A 19,174-nucleotide genomic window follows, 5' to 3' on the forward strand; every position below is an offset into this window, starting at 1 on the left:
GAGCCGCCGGTTGTTCAGGACCTACTTCCGGAGGACAGGCGGAAGTGGCTGCGGTGCCTGGTGGGAGGGGAAAAGGAGCGCGAGGGGGAGGGCCGGGCCGCAGGGGGTCGAGGGGGTGGGGCCTGCGGGAGGCTGGGACCGGGCCCCGGCCTGGATCTGGAGCGGGGAGGGCCGAGGCGCCCAGCCCGGACCGATGGGCGGGGCCCAGGTAAGGAGCCCGCGCTGTAAGGGACTGAGTCATAGACGCAGCAGAAGGGAGCGTTCTGAGTACAGGGAGGGTCTCAGTGTTACTGTGCCGTGAGAATGGTGAGCGCTGAGAGCCGGGTTGGAAGGGAAGGGTGGGAGGAGTTAAGTTCTTGGGGGGGGGGTGTCATGTGTCTGCCACGCCCCTACAGGAAAAGGGGTGCGTGTGTGTGTGTGTGTGTGTGTGTGTGTGTGTGTGTGTGTATACACATAGGGGATGGGACAACTGGGGAGGGCCCCCAAACTGAGAAATTAGGGCTACTACATTCAGGACACAGGCCTCAAATATTCCAGGAGTACGCTGTGCTCTCGGGAGTGGCCCTGTGAAGGAGTTTGAAAGAAATTGGGAATTACATCCTTGGCATAGTTTTGGAAACAGTGGGGGAGCTGCAGAGAATGCCTGTGAAAGGTACCAGAGGCTAGGTCTGGGTAGGATTTAGTCCAGTTGACAGGAGGTAGGAGATTAAAACACTGAACACCCAGAGAAGCTTGAGAGATAGGATTAGTAAGTGGTGTTTTAGAGAACAGTAGACCCTATTCTCTACTTTCTAGAAGACAGTCTTCCCATCCTGACAGTACTTTTGGTAACATTTCTGTACTGAGAATTAGGCATGACACACATAAACACATATGCTCAAAATGATGGAGATACAGTATGTGCATGAAGGATGTACTTTTTTATACAAATTGTGTGGAGTAGTTAGAGTTTGCTGACTGAACACGGTAAAGGAAGTCTTAGAAATCCATTTGGGCATGTATTAGATTAGAGTGTCATACTGTTTAAATGTTCCACAGGTTCACACAGAAACCAGTCTCCTGGGCCGTGTTGGTGTTAAAGCCTGGTTCTTCTCCTGAGCCCCCAGCAGAACACAAGTGAACCAGTGGGTGATTCCCCTTGTCTGAGCAAGAGATGGCATAACCCCTGGCACCTGTCTACCACTAGCCTCAGCTGTAAAAGCCAGCTGGATGAAGGGATGTAACACGCACCTGGGAGGGACACTGAAGTCAGCAGGGGGGGAGGGGCCTGGACACACCCCTTCCCCCCCAGACTCCTCCTGTCAGGGTCCAGGAGGCCATGGACTTTGGACCTGGATAAGTGGAGAGAAGCTGTGCTTGGTGGATCTGAGCCTCAGTTTTGGAAATGAAGTTTTAGGTGTGTGTGGGGCTTGATGATCTCCAGGGAAGCAACAGAGAGAAGAAAAGAAAGGTAAGGTTTCTGTTACTTTCTCACGTAGTGCCTCGATGTTGTGCAGGAAATGTGAATGTCAGAAGTCATGGCACCTCCTTGTCCTGATGGTGCACGGGAAGCGTCACCTCTTATTCACCCTTTCAAGGGAGCAGAGTTGTTCCTTTCCTGTTCCTTACTGAGGCTACCGCCAATAGCTGTTACAGGATTTTGAGTTTAGGCGGGTGAGGTTAGGTCAAGGAGAGCCTGCAAGGAAATGGGGCTTCTGGAGGGCTGTTGGATTAGTTACCTTTCAAAGCCTTTCCTCCAGTGAGGTAATAGGATTTCAAATCAGTCTGGGCTAAGGCTGGAGTGGATTACTCTGGTCGGTGCAGACTGCTCTGTTTTGGGAATCTATTAACCGAGTAAGACTTCAGGGGAGGTGGGGAGGGAGCTGCAGGATAGGAAATGGACAGATAACTTACTGAATGAGCTGGCTTCCTTCTTCCCCAGTAAGGAAGCTTCTGTCACGAAATCTCACAGAAGGAAAGAACAAAAACAGAGCTTGAGTTTGGGGAACAGTAAAATCTGTGGTCTAGCTCAGACTTTCCTGGTCAATGTGCAACTTGAGATGTGATAATCACCTCTGTCCTGTTCTCCCCAAACTAAAAGATATTTCAGTCAGGTTGCTACTAAGGAATGAACGGAATAATTTTGCATTTTGAAAGTACCTTGGGCCTTGTACAAATAAAGCGGCAACATTGACTTTACTTGATTTCTTGTTTATTGTAACACATGGAAAAGCTCTGGATGAAAGCGTGGTCCTTTATCGGATGAGCATGCTGGCTAGAGCCGTAGCAGGCTATGGAGTAAAGGCCTGTCTGGCAGCTGTCTCACCATGTTATATAAAGGTGGGCAGTCTTAGGAACACTTCAACTGAGGGATCCTGTCAGCTTTAGAGATCGAATTTTTAAGTCTAAAGAGCTAGTGAGAAGACAGAACCATATTTCTTGGAGTGGGTGCTGGACCTTTTCTCCTCTGTCATATCCTAGTCCTCCCTCAGGTGACAGCTGTCTCCAAACTGACATACTTGGACTTTTATTTCTCTTTAGGTTGTTCATAACCCAAGCAAGTTTGTTCTAGTCGCGTTGGCACCTGCCTGCTCCTTCCCTGGAAGTTTTTTTTTTTTTTTTTTTTAAGTTCAGTTTACTTCTACTAAGGTCCCTGTTTTTCCTAGCGATATTGTCAACAGCACAAAGCAAGGGACTCAGTGTATGGATTTGAGACAGCATGTTCAGGCCAGGACTTAGCTAGCCTTATTGAGCCTGTCAGTCAGTTACAGAGGGACATCACAGGCACCGAAGACAGTGCTTGTTTTTCTTGTCACAGGAGTCCCTATCTTTCCTCAGTGGCCTGAAGGCTGGGCAGCCTGCCCTGAGTAGGTCTTCTGCCTCTGAGCTTTTTCTCTTGTCTGGATTCCTTAGAGACCAGGCTTCTATGTATGAGTTGTAGTTGGATGTGTCGCCTTCCCTTCCTCCTCCTCGGTAAATGCGCAGTTGCTGGTCTTTGCTTATGTATGAGGATCATGGTTTCTTCTGGCAATGCCTCCTGAGCCACCTGTAGGGTGTGATATGTTGTAGGAGACTTTCCTCTTCCTACTGAGGAGTCCTTCCTGACCCATGAGTACCCAAAGCACCGAGGAGGTGTGTTACTTTGATTATGTGTGTGTGTGCCATGCAAGTGTCAGGTCTGTTAACTGCCCTCCCTCTTTAAGGAAGAGCATGGGGAGGTGGGGATTGCTTTTCTAGTTTGAGGAGGAGCTATGGAGGCCCTGAGCAGGAAGGGGTGTGGTGTAGGTTGATAGCATTTGTGCAGTTGATCACCTAAGGGGTGTGGTGTAGGATGATAGCATCTGTGCAGTTGAGTGTTGAGTTGGCTTTAGCATCAGCCTGCCAGGGAGAGAAGCTCTGTGCCCCACAGCCTCTCTGGTAAGTCCTCTCTGCTTTAATACGAGCTGGAGACCTTCACTGGCTGGAGCCCCACTCTGTCAGGCATTTCTTCCAAGCTTCTCTTGGGGTCACCAGATTACTAGGATTCCACACTCAAGTGTGCCAGGCTGTTAGCCAGGACCAGTGATCAGTTTAATCACACATTGTGTGGAGATTTTTAACTGAATTTATTTAGGCCTTACTTTATTCTAAAAGGAAAAGCAAGTAACTAATGAAGGATTTTAGAGGCATTTCTCAGTGGTCTCCTGTTAGTAAGTTTGAGTTTCTTTCTGTATCACTGTGTGGTTTGGGACATACATGTTAGGAGGAATGAGGAAGGAAACCAAAATGCTAGTTTAACACTTTGGTTTTCTTCCTCTTACAGCTTTGAGCCAAGATCGTTTCAGAAATTTAGAGCATGAATCCTTTCCAAACTCCAAACACTTTCAGGCATCTAAGTTCAGTTTGTGAGGGGCAATTTCCTGGAAGTTTTTACTTTCTTCCTAGTTCCTTTTTGGTGGTAGTGGTGTAGGCAGGCAAGCCTAGTCCCTCTTCCTTTCTCTGTTATCCTTTGACTGGATCTCCCTGTTTTTCCATTTGCGCACAATGTGATCCCAGCCTCCTCCGGATTCTAGACACCTTGCCCCCATTTCTCCCTCTCTTCCCCAGTGGAACCTCTGTAGAGCCTCAGGTCTCAGTACTAATATGTTCTTGTTACTTAGACCACATGCTATCTGTCCTGTTTAAAAACTCACCCAATCCCAAGTCTATGCTGTGTTCTTTTTGTTGTGGGAGGGAAGCCCTTTTGCATTTGGGGATCATTTTGTGGGCCTTGGAATTTAGACACAGGACTGCAAGAGATGGATGCGGTGGGGAGTCACTGTGTTCTGACCTGCTTCCTGTCTATCTGCCTTGGCAGGAAGATCAGTTTGACGTGGTCTGGGCTGGTCAGGCAGGAAGATCAGTTTGACATGGTCTGGGCTGGTCAGTCTTCGCCATCTTCAGTCCCACTCTGTGTGTATTTTATCCAGGATGGTGATCGGTGCTCCTTACATTTTGGATATCTAAGGACCACTTTCCCAATTTCCAGGGAACTTGGTCATTTTTCTCACAGTTTGGGCAACGAGTGTGAAGACTCTAAGTTCCTTAATTCCTTTTTATGGGAAATTAAAGGGGGCCTGTAGTATATAAACAGCGGCATTCTCTTGGCACGTGTGCGGGCTTGAGTTTCCTGTCTGTGCAGTCAGCTAAACTGGAAATGGTGGCACACATACCACCCCCACACACAGCCCTCCTCACTGATGTGTTGGCCCTTTCTTCTACTTCAGGGCAGAATTCCAACCACTGCTGCCCCACTGTGTTCCTGTCACATGGGCACAAAGCCATCTCAGCAGTCCTTCTCAAGGACGTGGGTACCAGGTTTGGAAGCTGGAATACCCAAATCTAGACTCTGGCTATGACTTGTGACTTAACAGCTTACGTATACCCAGAACCTCAGACTTCTCTGAAGAGCACGTTGGTGCTGTGCTCTGCAGAGTGTACAGAAAGGCCAAGAAAGCAGGCTTGGAAGGAAGGGCAGCACTTCCGAGAGTCTCCTTACAGTTTTGTTCTACTTCCTCACATGCCACAGGACCCTTAAGACGCTCCCTACTTTCCCCATAATTCCTGGGGTCTTGTAGGAACTAGTTAGTGAATAAGCACGCAGTAAACACATACCTAAAAGTCCTGGTTACCCTGGGCTCTGAACATGTAATGAAGTCTGTGGTGTAGGGAGGGGGTCTGTCTGAGCTTGAGTGTATCAAGTAATCAGCTGGCAGTGCCCTCTGAAAAGTCACACGCCGAGCAGCCTGTGGTTCCCTGCTGCCCGGGTCAGGCCCAGCAGGGTGTGGAAGGCAGTGGGGCTGTGATGGAGGAGAGTGGATGGAAGGGACTCCCAGACTTCTCTGGTAAAAAATGGTCCAACCAGTGAGGTGCTGCTTGCTCTGAGTTGCAAATTATGCAGGGCTCAGATCTCAGAAATAATCTCTGCTCTGGGGCCACTGTGGGCATCCACGTCAGGCCCTGAAGCTCCTGGTCTTCACCAGGCTGCTTGAGGTATTCCTTCCTTAGCACTGTGTCCAGCTGGGTCCTGATGAGTCTCCAGTCCTTCCTAGACCCCTCCATGTTTCCTTTGCTTTAAAATACAAAAAAATACAGATCCAGGGGTTTACATGGCACTCTTCCATTCACTTTCGCGAATTGATTCTTTTTCTCCTTAGGACATAGCTTCTACCCTGTGCACAGACCTAACTTTGGTTTCCCCACCCATAAAAGGGCACCCCCCCAAAAAAAAAAAAAGAATTGAAAGGACCAGCTGGTTCTTGCCTACTTCGGGCAGCAGGTGTTTCCTCAGTGGCTTCCCTTTTGACACCTCATGCTAGTTGCTGGCACACCATCATCTCTCTTTTGGGGCTTTTTTACCAACTAAGAGCCTGCAGCTTCCCTTGCATGTAGGGAATGGTTCCCAGGTTCTTATTGGGATTGGTGAACCCTCTTTTGCTTAGGAAACACCTCTAACACCACCAAGTGCTGCACCCCTCAAAGTTGGTGAAGCTCTAGATTCACTTGGGAAAAATCTGAACAGGACAAGGTTGAGGGTGTGAGTGGGGTTGGCATCTACACAGGAGCTGTGACTGAGAGGGACAGGGCCCCAAACAAACATCTCTGCTATCACTGCCTTTCTGAAGTTGGGGGACTTGGGAAATCCTGTTGTTTAGGTCTTGATCCGTGATCAGGAAGTCAGCAGTAGTGGAAGGCCCGGGAAGGAGGGGCCAGCGCGGACTCGCCCGCAGCAGGGCGGGGACCAACCGAGGGGCCTAGGGGCTGGGGGAGCGCCGCCCCGCCCTCCCGGGGAAGGACCACATTGCCGGCAGGCAGGAAGGCCAGCCAGACCGGACGAGGCCGCTCCAGCGCTGGGTGTTGCCGGTCCCGGGCGAGCCTCGTTCCAGGCAGGGTGAGTTGAGATGATCCCGTGAGCTGGGCCGGGGGGTGGGGGCGCCAGCGTCATCAGTCCTGGGGCTTGTCCCAGGAGGGCAAGGAGCCTGGAGGAGGAAGGCCGCACAGCCAGGGGACTCAGGTCTGAGTCCCGAGTGTGCTCCAAAGCCGGGGCGGTGAGAGTGGCGGCCCGCCCGGGGCCGCGCAGCGCACAGTCTCCCCCCCGCGGGGAAGTGGGAACTTAACGCTCAGCCACAGGATTCCCGGCCTTCAGCTGCTGGAGTGAGGGTGGCTCCTCCCGGAGGGGGCTGTTGTGAAACTCGACTGGAGGGCACCGTGGGTGCGGACAGGGGAGAGATGGGGTTGCCCCGAAGTGGGGGATTGGAGTGGAAAGTGGACTTTAACGCAAGCCTCACCCAGCGTCCGGGCTTCATAAGTTACTAAGGCTGGTTTTTGCTCAGTTACAAGGAAAATTTGACTCAATGTTGAAATATGTAATATGATAAGAAAACTTTTTTCCCTAGCTTCCTTGCTAATATATTTGGAACAGGGGGCCCCCCAAGAGGTGCAGAGCCCCCCATTTTACAAAATGTGACTCAGAGTGTCTCCATGGAAGAGTGGCCTTCTGGTGAAGCTTCGTTAGCCTTCACTACTGTCATGGCTCTTGTGCTTGAGAATATTCTTGGCCAGCTTTATTGTCTGCCATTTTAAATACTATTTAGACTAGAGCGTCCTTGATTCTGGGGTCTTCCCGTTTCCAGTCTCCAGTCCTTGACATTTTAGTATGGAGATCACAGTAATGGCACTATTACATCCCTGCTTCTGTTTCTCAGAAGGCTCTATTACAGTGAGTTCAAACTCCGTGTCATTGCAACAGGTTAAACTCACTTTCTACTTCGGACATCCGGGTATTGCCACTGTATCTCAACGTTCTGTAAACAACTGTCTGTTTACAGAAGAGGAACTGAAGCTGGTTCTTCAAGTAACTGCTTCAGGACTTTGCCTGGCTGTCGCAGCAGTGTGTTTCTCTCTGACCTGTCCCCAGGAGAATAGCCTGTATCCCTCCTAGTCTACCCTCTCTATCCTTGCATTATTTAGCATATCTACTCGGACTTCTTTTCAGTTCCTCTTCCTCTCTGAAATTATGGAGCCTGGTACTGCCATAGAGACAGGAGGAGTCATTCACTCAGATAGCTGTATCTGTGAGGCGTGTTATCAGACTGACAGTGCAGACACCGGAGGGACAGTTCAACGTTTCTTCCCTCTCCAGACCTAGTTTTAGGGCCAGAGGTGACAATTGCCTTCCTGCTCCTGGTTGGAAGTTGACCATTGCTGTTCACTTGCTGCTTAAGAAATGCCTTTGACATAGAGGGGCGAGTGCTTTAGAAGCTAGATAGACAGTGCAAGCTGTAACGCAGGCTGAGGCAGGAGGATCATCAGTTGTAGGCAAGCTTGTACTATGTACGCCCTCTTTTTTAAAAAGTCTTAGAAAGGAATCTGTTCTTCCTTGGTCCTTCAGATTGGAATGTGAGTAGCCCCCAGAGGGACTGGCAAGACTTGCCCAGAGCCACCGCCATCGGACTGAACCTTCGGTATGCTGAGACTCAGTTCTCACCCCACAGTGGTGCAGATGTTGTACTGTGGGTTCACCTGCTAATTTCCTCAAAGGAGTCTTAAAAACACTGGAAAAATGAAAGCAAGTTTTGAGTGTGTACATCACAGGCAAATCTGATAAACCAGTTATTAAAAACTCAGGTCAGGGCTGATAAATACTTAATTTTGTTGTTTGCTTGTTTGTTTGGGACAGGTTTTTTTTTTTTTTTTTTTTTTTTTCTTCTGTGTAGCCCTGGCTGTCCTGGAGCTTGCTCTGTAGACCAGGTTGACCTTGAACTCAGAGATCCACCTGCCTCTGTCTCTGGAGTGCTGTGATCAAACGCATGTACCACTGTGTCCAGCCTAGAATAATTCTACTTTTAAAGGAATTTTCCAATGGCCTTGTTGATAAATCCGGATCCACATGGTGCAGTTTAACTTTGTCCTCTTCCCATTCACTGGTAGGATTTTTTTATTTTAACTTCTCTCTTTTAAAAACAGTTTGTGTGTAAACCTTTTGCCTGCATGCATGATTGTGTAGCACTGACCTGGAGTTCCTGAGAGTTATGAACACCATCTAGACCTTGGGACTTGAACCTGTGTCCTGTGGAGGAACAGCAGTGCCTTTCACAGCTGAGCCAGCTCTCCAGCCTCATTTCTACCTCTGAGGAATGGTAGGGACCAGTAGTTTCTGCAGGTACTGAATAAAGCACACGTGAGCCAAGGCTGCCTAAAGGAAAGGCCTCAGCTGACCTCACTGCTACGTCCTGGAGCACTTCCTTCTCTTCGGAACCCAGCCACTGAGTTCATAGGAAGCCTGGGCCACATGGAAGGAACACTTGATGGTGCTCTAGCCGGAGCTCCAGCCGGTGTCCGAGGTAACAGCAACACCAGGCTACATATGCATTATTATTATCTATAGGAGGCTAGCCTTTTGAGTCTTCCAACCCGAGGTCCCAGTAAAACAGCCTAGTCCTTCCCTCTGTGCCTCAGTTTCTAAATTCTTCAGCTGTTGATACATAAGCCAATCCATTTTGAAGTAATTTGTTATTTGCCAGAAAATTACTGATAAGAAGTGGGTGTAAGCACAGCACCTGGGGCTGGGGACCTGAACAGAGCAGGTTGGGAAAGCCCTCTCAGGTCCCGTTTTCTCATGACTTCAAGTACTGGCTGCTGTAATGAGTCCTCTCAGACTCTGTGGGCTGGCCCTCTGTATGGTTGATCCCGGCAGTCAGTTGGAACACCTTCAGTGCCCTGCCTATATCTGCAGCTCGAATTCCTCTCAACCGTCCAGCCTCTGCCTCCTGAGTGCTGAGATCACAGGTGTGCACCATCACACGCAGCTGTCTTGTCTTCTAGGGATGACTTACAGCATCCCGGGATCTCACTCCTTCTGGAGTCCTGGGTCTCAGACTCAGGAAGAGGGCTGTGGAGCCCCTCCCAAGGAGAGGAGGCCTGTGGTTTTGGATGAGGAGCTCAGAGGAGGGGAGGTGTGGTACTCGGCTCCAGAAAGTTCCGTCTTTCACTTTGCTGCTGTTTCTGTCTTATTCTCCCGGCTTTAGTTAATGCGACACGTGGTCCTTCGTGCGACCTCTCACACTGTGCACACGGACCAAGACCGTAGCTTAGACACGGAAACACTTTTCGTAGAGAGAGGGCAGAGCTGAGGAGGCATGGTTTTGGATTGTTACGGTACGGAGAGAATGCAGTGACGAGCAGTCATGGCAGCTTGGCTGCATGTACGATGTCACAGGCCTAAAGGATGTGAATTTTCTGGGGTACTTGGTGGCATGTCAGGAGCAAGGACAGCAGTGCGCAGAAGTGGTTACTGGGGAGTAAGTAGCCTTCTGAGGGGATTGTATGGCATCCATGTTGTCCACGGTTGGAAATAAGAGTGTATGGGATGAACATGGTTGTGAAGCCCATTTCTGTCAAACTAAGAAGTTTTATTTTTCCCCCCTGTGGGCAGTGGCAGCTTCTGGTGGCTTTTAATGTGAATGTGTTCAAGATTCCAGTTCTACCAGAAGGTTAGACAGGAGCCACAGGTGCATCGGGTCAGCTGGGCTCCAGCTGAAAACAAAATTCATAGTAGACCGTTCAGGTTAATGGGTCAGAGGGTGTGAGCTACAACTGGCAGTGACTTTCAACCCTGGCATAACTCTGAGGCTTCTAGGATTGCTTACATTTCTAAAGTTAGAAGCTCAAGTGGAGTGGGAAGGGGTTTGTGAGCCCCAAACCTTGACAGGAGCTGTGAACAGCTGCTGGCTTCAGTGGGAGGAAAAGAAAAGAGAGTTTTCTTTAAAGATGTGGTTCCTGCACCACAAGAAGACCTATGGAGCCAACTAGCCTGGGCTCCTGGCGCTCACAGAGACCGGACCACCAACCAAAGGGCAAGCATGGGCTGGACCTAGGCTCCCTACACACATATAGTGCGGATGTACAGCTTGGTCTTCGTGTGGGTCCCATAACAATTGGAGTGGGTACTTCTCTGACTCGGACTCCCTTGCCTGCCTTTGGATCCCTTTTCCTAGCTGGGCTGCCTTGTTTGGCCTCAGTGGGAAGGATGTGCTTAGTCCTGATGTGACTTGCTGTGCTAGAGCAGGTTTGTACCCGGGGCGGGGCTTCTCTGAGGAGGAGGGAATAGGGGAAGGGATGGTAGGGTGGGGATAGGAGGAGAGGGGAGCCGTGAAAGTGATCTAAATGAAAGAATCAATCAGTGAAGAAAATGCTGCTCCTGGAAGTTCTGCCATGTTCCAGGGAACAGCAGGAATGGCGTCACACCTGTGAACACATGGACAGCACCTGAGACTGCAAAACAAGAGGAAGGATGTGATCAAAGTTCATACATTATGTGGAGTATGCTCTCTGTTATAAAATCAGAACAGTGCACCGCGATCCACCATGCTTATTCCTGTAGCAAAACGTGAATAGACACCGGAGCGGAGCGGAGAAGACCAGTAGCCTCACATTAAATTACATCAGATGCTACCGCATGAGGGTTTTGAAAACTTTTTCCAGTGCACTTTGGATAGGAAACAGCGGTGGGGGACTGTACACGTGTGTGGCACCCACACTGAACACACTGTGTAGGTTGCAGGAAAATGAAATGTTGAAGTTTGTAGCTTGGCAGTGCATGGCGCTGGTCCACCTTGTGTTGTCTTCTGCTGGCTTTACTGGTGTGGATGGCAGTGAGGTGCAGAATTCTGATCTGAAGGCAGCAGGGAAGAACACTGTGGTGTTTGTTGATATCTCACCCAGTCTTTAAGGCGACTCGCTGAGGCGCTCAGTTACCCTTTCCATCTTAGGGCGAGGGAACACAGGCCGATGCCGGGCATCACTTCTTGGGTGTCTGGCTTTGTTTATTATTATTTATTATTATCTTAAAATCTGTACCAAACCTCATGTGCCAGAGGGGACCCTGAGCAGTGTTCCGTGGAGGCGCTTGTCCACCCGGCCAGCCAAGGATCATACATGACATCTGCGGTAGAGAGATGGGCATTGTTCATACACTGTGAACACCCAGACACGGATGTTCATACACTACATACATCCAGACATGCACGAACATCCTGCCCTGAAGAACGTTCAGGAAAATGACACAAGGAATCTTGCTGAGTCTGTGTGGAGAGGCAGATAGGCTGCAGCAGGAGGATTGTGCATTCTCATGAGAATCAAGTATTGTTTGAGACTTCATAGAGAAGGGCTGAGGAGGAGGGGAAGAGAAGAGCCGGAGAGGTTTTTCTGTGAGCCACCCACTCGAAATGTTTGTAGACTTGCTAAAAATCTTGCTGACACACGGTCTAGGCTTGCTTTGATCTGCAAGCTAGTGGGTGCTTTGCACCTAGTTCAACATCTAGAGAAAACGAAGAGTCATTTGAAAATAAAGTCACTTAAAGGGTAGTTAGGTGATTTTTGAGGATTTGCCACCATCTGAGAACTTGCAGATAGACCTGAAGTGACATGTCAGGGACACTCCCCTATCCCGGAAGACAGACAGCATGTGAGGTCATTCCTTTTGCTCTCTGTCTTTCTCCCATCCTTTTGTTTTAAAGACATTTTCCTACTTGGTCACCTAGTTAAAAATCGGGAAGTTGGGGAATACCCTGAAATCTTGGCCATTGGAATTCAGGGAAAGTTTCAACATTGACCACATTCTGAAGGAGAACTGGCAACTGGGTGCATCTCTCAACTTTCCCAAGAAAGTAGTGAGTGGAAATGGCATTCTGGAATTGTGGGGGTGCTAGGTTTTAGGAGAAAGACCAATGGTGGGGGCAGGCAGGGGCTTGGAAAGACAGGACCCAGATCACAGGGCTGGGATTCAAAGTTTTGGCTAGAATAGAGAGTTATTCCTGCGTCCTGGCCCTCCTGAGAGCCCGGCAGGAGCAGGTATGGCTGAGGGGTTCCAGGTAAGGCTGCTCATCTCTGCTTCCCTCTCTGTGTGTGCCCAGCCAGGGCAGCGCTAACGGATGACGTTCCACAGGGGTGGGCTCCATGTTGCCTTATTTTACTCTTTTAAAGAAACTTTATTTGGAAAAGAAAGTTTTAGGAATAAAAATGGCCCATCAGGGTGACATACAGATATCATTCTGTTCACCTGTTAGTGTTTTGCTCCATCCAGTCTGTGTAGCTGTGGTAATTTCTGTTCTGAACTACTCAGGGGCATCTTTCATAGCCTTTACCTCTAAATATTTCGGTGTTATTCCCTGAGAATTGGGATGTTCTCTCTTACACACCTCAATGGCTGTCAGCTACTATATATACTTAAACCTACTGTCTGCGTCCAGTTTTACTTTGTTATTAGTGACTTAGATTCTTTTTAGATTAATTTTTTTTCTATATTGTGTCTGAGTGTTTTATCTACTTGTATGTATGCATTTACGATGCCTTTGAAGGTTATAAGGTGTCAAGTTCCCTGGAACTGGAGTTGTGGATGGTCGTGAGCCACCTTGTGAGTGTTGGGATCCGAACTCCGGTCTTCCTCAAGAGCAACGAGTGCTCTTAACCACGGAGCCATCTCCAGCCCCTTAGCATCTGTTCTGTAAGGAGAGGTTTGTTGGAGTGTAATTGACACACATGCATTTAAAAGGTACAGTTTGTTTTGATATATATATCCATTCACCCAAAGTTCACTGATTTTCCCCAGCCCCAAATTGAGAACTTAGGTTCTTCAGGAGTCACTAAGAGACTAAGTCAGGTTTTAATTTTTTATTTATGTATTTATTTATTTATCTTGCCAGTCTCATGAATAACATCATTTCAAGACATTTTAATTTGCATTTTGCTTATGCTTGAAGTTGAGCAGTTTTTGATGTTGAAGGACTCTAGGTAGTTCTTATGACTTCCCGTTATTGGCTCATTTTCTGTAGTGTTTTCCTGTGTGAATTCCCCCTGGTGTGGTATTGAGCATCTATGGTGGATGCTGCAGAAGTGCTCAGTTTGCTCTTGTCCTGTTTCTACCCATGAAACAGTCTTTCCAGTAAGGAAGATACCGAGTTCTCTCACACCAAGGTTTTGAGCTGTAAGTAGAAAGCCTGTCTGCAGCCATGCTTCTCCCATCCTTTACTTTTGTTCTTTCTTTGTTTTATTTTGTTTTTAATTTTTTTAAATTGTGGTGCACCTGGTAATTATTCTTGTATATTGATCTAACTTTACATTTTCCCAAGTGCCCTGTTCCAGTCCAGTAGCCAGTCTGCTTATTTATAACCATCTAATTGCCAACCTTTAGTGGACACTATTTTGATATCTTATTGAACAGATAAGAAGCCATCTTATCCCTCATCAACAGTCATTGTCACCATTTTCCTAGATCTTCTGATGTGTTTGCTTCTTAAAAAGAAGATTTATTTATTATATATGAGTACACTGTGGCTGTCTTCAGACACACCAGAAAAGGGCATCAGATCCCATTGTAAGGTTGAGAGCTACCATGTGGTTTCTGGGATTTGAACTCCAGACCACTGGAGGAGCAGTCAGTGCTTTAACCACTGAGCCTCCTCCAGCCCAGTGTTTGCTTCTTTTTGAGAGCTCTGGTGACTTTTTTATAGCTCTATATAAAAGCTTTTTTGTTTTTTTTTTTTGGTTTTTTTCAAGGCAGGGTTTCTCTGGCTGCATAGCCCTGGCAGCCCTGAAACTCACTCAGTAGATAAGCCTGGCCTTGAACTCACAGAGATCTGCTTGCCTCTGCAAAGGCATTTTTATGGAGGTTTTTGATGGACCAGTATGGTTTAACTAAGGATCGAAGTGTTGAAGTGTTTTTCAGAAATTATAATTTTGTTTCATACAAGTTTTTGAATGCTTAAGTTTATCTTTAAGTATTTTGTTTTCATGGATTTTGCATAGAATTTTTTAAATGTCCATTACTTCCAGTTATTATTGTGGATATGAATATATTTGTATATTAGATTTTACCATTGACTGCAATGCAACTGTCTCTAGAAACCCTCACTGTCTCAGCAAACAGTTTTACTTCAGCTTTCAGTGGTTTCATTTAGTGTACTTGTGTTGGCTGCTTACTAACCACTGAGTGTGTGGGCACCATGGCTTCTGAAATTAATATATTCCTACCACACGCACATGTCTGGCTTTGGTTGTACCCACCTTCTCTATTCCCCCTTCTCATTCCTTCCTGGGCCTCTGGCTCTTTTCCCTTTCCTAATAATCTAGATCTTTTCCACATTTTCTCCTCCCAACCCCTTTTTGTTGTTCAAGACAAGGTTTCTCTGTGTAGCCCTGGCTGTTCTAGAACTTTCTCTGTAGACCAGGCCGGCCTCAAACTCAGAGACCCACTTGCCTCCTCCTGAGAGAAAATGTGTTACTTGATGTTTGGCTTTTGCTTAACAGATGACCTTCAGTTCTTTAGACAGGATCGTGTTATTTCTGGCCGATACTGCTCCATTGTGTATGTAAACCACATCTGTGGATCTGTTATCACTGACACCTCGGCTGATTACATAACGTGGATATTGTGGGGAGCAGCCCTATAAACATGAGTGGTGTAGGCAGCCTAGCTTTTCTTCTGACATCACTGTATCAAACCCAATGACCTAGACACAGCGAGACAAACGTTTTCTCCTGTTGTGTTTCTTTACTAAGTCAGTTATAACATTTGATTTCTTAAAAAAATGAGTAATTTTTGTGCAGTTTTCTGAGGAATGGGGTTAAATGGTTTTACCTCTCTCCTGAACTAGACGGGAAGAGGACACGCAGTGAGATCGCGTGCTAGGGAACCAGCACTTGGACTTTTTCATTTTGTTACATTATTTTTGGGCTCTACTCCACAAGCATCATTCTGTGCCTCCTGCGTCACCTTGATCCTGCAGTCAGCCGCCCTCTCTCCCCTTCCTCAGTCTCACCTGTATCCAGCCTCTCCCTCCGTGGAGTTACACAAACGTGAGGTAACAGTTGCTTTTCTCTCTCCCTTCTAGGTACATGGCTTCTTCCCACCCTCCGCCTAGAAGAATAAACCCTTAGACTGGAGACCTGAGCTGGGTAAGCCAAAGGCAGCCTTGAGGCCTCCCTTGCCTGCCCTCCCCTGCGGGGGCCAGGATGCTGAAGAAGCCGTCTGCAGGGCTTGTGCTTTGGGGTGCTATTATCTTTGTGGGCTGGAACGCCCTGCTGCTCCTCTTCTTCTGGACACGCCCAGCACCTGGCCGGCTGCCCTCAGACAGTGCCCTCGGTGATGACCCTGCCAGCCTCACCCGGGAAGTCATCCACCTGGCCGAGGACGCCGAGGCGGAGTTGGAGAGGCAGCGGGGACTGTTGCAGCAAATCAAGGAGCATTATGCTTTGTGGAGGCAGAGGTGGAGGGTTCCCACTGTGGCCCCTCCAGCCTGGCCCCGTGTGCCTGTGACCCCCTCACCAGCCGTGATCCCCATTCTGGTCATTGCCTGTGACCGCAGCACTGTCCGGCGCTGCTTGGATAAGTTGTTGCACTATCGGCCCTCAGCTGAGCATTTCCCTATTATTGTCAGTCAGGACTGTGGGCATGAAGAGACAGCGCAGGTCATAGCTTCCTACGGCACCGCAATCACACACATCCGGCAGCCAGACCTGAGTAACATTGCCGTGCAGCCAGACCACCGCAAGTTCCAGGGCTACTACAAGATTGCCAGGCACTACCGCTGGGCACTAGGCCAGATCTTCAACAAGTTCAAGTTCCCAGCAGCTGTTGTAGTGGAGGATGATCTGGAAGTGGCACCAGACTTCTTCGAGTACTTCCAGGCCACCTACCCACTGCTGAGAACAGACCCCTCCCTCTGGTGTGTGTCAGCTTGGAATGACAATGGCAAGGAGCAGATGGTAGACTCAAGCAAACCTGAGCTGCTCTATCGAACAGACTTCTTTCCTGGCCTTGGTTGGCTGCTGTTGGCTGATCTGTGGGCAGAGCTGGAGCCCAAGTGGCCCAAGGCCTTCTGGGACGACTGGATGCGTAGGCCTGAGCAGCGGAAGGGGCGGGCTTGTATTCGTCCAGAAATTTCAAGAACTATGACCTTTGGTCGCAAGGGTGTGAGCCATGGGCAGTTCTTTGACCAGCATCTTAAGTTCATCAAGCTGAACCAGCAGTTCGTGCCCTTTACCCAGTTGGACCTGTCCTACCTGCAGCGGGAGGCCTATGACAGGGACTTCCTTACCCAGGTCTATAGTGCCCCCCAGCTACAGGTGGAGAAAGTGAGGACCAATGATCGGAAGGAACTGGGGGAGGTGCGGGTGCAGTACACTAGCAGAGACAGCTTCAAGGCCTTTGCTAAGGCCCTGGGTGTCATGGATGACCTCAAGTCTGGTGTCCCCAGGGCTGGCTACCGTGGCATTGTCACTTTCCAGTTCCGGGGCCGGCGTGTCCACCTGGCACCCCCACAGACGTGGAATGGCTATGATCCCAGCTGGAATTAGCAGCACTCGCCTTCCCTCCTGGATCTATAGATCTTCCCCTTTGTCCTGGCCATCCCCCAAGTGGCATTCTAGTGCACAAATCATGAGATGAGGGTTAGACTCCTCTTGTCAGGGAATTATTGTGTGGTATGTTCAGGGCGTATTGAACAAGAAACCACTGTGTGGTGTGGGGAGGGTTGGGCCTGTTGGGGCCAGGCCTGTAGTGTCCTGAGCTCTCTCCAATGGCATCTGCGGAGAGCTTGGTAACCCCAGTTCTCCTGACCTGCCTCTCAATCCTAATCTGGCTCCTGTCAGTACATGAGCCCACCTTATGTACCTATCCCCCCTTTCTCCACCTTCCCCCAGTGTGGGGCCGGACTATGGAAGAAGGAATGGATCTGTGGCCAAACGAGACTAACCAAAGGGTTCAGAGTGAGATTGTGCTGGGTGGCCGGGGTCACTGCCTCCTGGCTTCTCCTCCTGCCTTTGCCAGTGCTCTTGTCTGGCAGCAGAGCAGTGTGTTGTTGTGAGACAGAAAGCAAGAATGGGAGCGGGAACGGGAGCAGGACTTCTCCAGGGTGGAGTCAGCCGTCGGGAGCGATGGCAGGCGGAAAGCCTGTACTTGGGCACCGCTCTTCTCCCTTGCTTCTTGTCCATGGCCCCTACTTCTGAAAGTTAGTTCCCTTTAGGAGTCAGTGCCTGCCTAGTGGAAGACTGGACTCCATGCCTCTTTTCCCCTGGGGTTTGGTACAGAGGCTCCTCCCTGGGGGTTGCACCTAGTGGCCATCTCAGCAGACACCAGCAGCTGAGACCAGGACACCTATGGCCCTGAGCCAGCTCCTGTCCTCTGCCTTCCTGAGCATCTCCACATCTTCCCAGGCCAAGGTGCAGGTGGCAGGCCAGAGAGAAAGAAGGCTGTGTGTTTTGTTTGTTGCCCGACTTTAGTTTCATGAAAGAAAATGGAATCTACAGAATTATTTTCAAAAATAAAGTAAAGGCTGAATTGTCTGAAAAATGTGTGTGTCCGTCCTCGAGGAGGAAAGGGGTGGGGGCAGGAGTGGAAAAGGAGAGAGTAACGTCTACAGGAAAGAGCTAGAAAGGTGGGAAAGCACGTGGACACCTTGAGGAAAGAGAATGACAAGAAAAGTCGGGGCTGGGGCTGAGGGGGGCAGGGAGAGTTGAGGCTTGAGCAAGGCTCGGGAGGGGGTCCTAGGCTGCAGGCCTGGTGTTAATCTCAACCTGCACACAGGCTCCTTGGTTGGCAAGTAGGTCTGGGAGTAGTCTGCCAAACAACAATAAAACATCGAAATGCTCCAAGTCGTGCCCCCTTCACTGGCTCAGCCAGCCTCTATTGGGCAGCTCTGCCCCTTAGTCTGCTACGGGCTGTGCGGAGGCACTTCAGGCTCCTGGTTGTGATGGTGAGAAGGCAGCCAGAGCGTGTCTGTCCCACCCTTGGTGTTGACTGGAACTTCACTCAGCACAGGCAGCACTCTGGGAACTTTTACTCCGTGTGTGCCCGTGTGTGCAGGCACAGATGTATGCCTTTTTATCGGAGTCATACCGTTCTTCAGAATATTGTCCATGTTGTTTATTGAGACAGGGTCTCCCGCTGACAGAGAACTTACCCTTACACTAGGCTGCCTGGCCAGTGATCCACCCCAGGGACTCACCGTTCCTGGTGCTGCCACAGCTGGTGTCTTTACATGGGCTCCAGGAGTTGAGCTCAGGTTCTCTTGCTTGCATCTCTGTTAGCGGTGTTACCTCCCCAAACCCCCTTACCCCCTTTTTAGTTTGATTCTTGAAAACTGAGACACGGACTTGTGATGGAATCAAATTTGGATCTTGCCACTGGAGGTAGAGATCACTGGGTGAGCTCTGTCCAAAGGAACGATGTGGGAGCTAGTTGTCTTGGGGACTTAGGGACACACACTGTAGAGTGGGATTCGTTTCACACAACTTAACCTTTTACTCTGTGGCCTTGGCTCTGTCTCCCCTTGTTGCTCTCAGGTGGATTGTTTAACATTTGTTTCGATTTTAGAAGGAGATTTCCATTGAAGGGCACATAGATTGGAGAGGACCATCCCTGGCCATCGAGTGGGAAGCAATTTGTCCAGACTTCATGGTCTCAGCACTTAATGTATTTAGCAGTCACTGGCCAAATGCTTTGTTCTGAACAATGCCAGTTTCGCCAAGGAGAGGCCGGTGTAATGGAGGTGAACTTCATTAGTCCCAGGATTTGAATGGAATGCATGCTGTAAACATCCAGGATACTGGTTCTATAATGGATGGATACTATTCTGTCCTTCAGGGCCTTCTTAACACCCCCTCCCCAGCCTCATTTGAC

General features: G+C 49.1%; 1 protein-coding gene across 5 annotated transcripts; it reads left to right on the forward strand.

The window, feature by feature from the left end:
* Window positions 1–108: 108 nt before the first annotated feature.
* MGAT1 (alpha-1,3-mannosyl-glycoprotein 2-beta-N-acetylglucosaminyltransferase) lies at window positions 109–17,828 on the forward strand. Of its 5 annotated transcripts, none has more exons than XM_080923118.1 (3): window positions 109–208; window positions 1,039–1,450; window positions 15,387–17,828. In XM_080923118.1, exon 3 carries the CDS (start codon window positions 15,508–15,510, stop codon window positions 16,849–16,851), a length of 1,344 nt encoding a protein of 447 aa, XP_080779244.1. In that variant the 5' UTR covers window positions 109–208; window positions 1,039–1,450; window positions 15,387–15,507; the 3' UTR covers window positions 16,852–17,828. The 5 variants fall into 5 exon arrangements, with proteins under 5 accessions (XP_080779244.1, XP_080779245.1, XP_080779246.1 ...); XM_080923119.1 differs by lacking the exon at window positions 109–208 and adding an exon at window positions 245–306; XM_080923121.1 differs by lacking the exons at window positions 109–208; window positions 1,039–1,450 and adding exons at window positions 8,752–8,840; window positions 13,329–13,480.
* The last annotated feature ends 1,346 nt before the right edge of the window (window positions 17,829–19,174 follow it).

Source organism: Micromys minutus (genome assembly GCF_963924665.1).
Source record: "Micromys minutus genome assembly, chromosome: 10".
NCBI classification, from domain to species: Eukaryota; Metazoa; Chordata; class Mammalia; order Rodentia; family Muridae; genus Micromys; species Micromys minutus.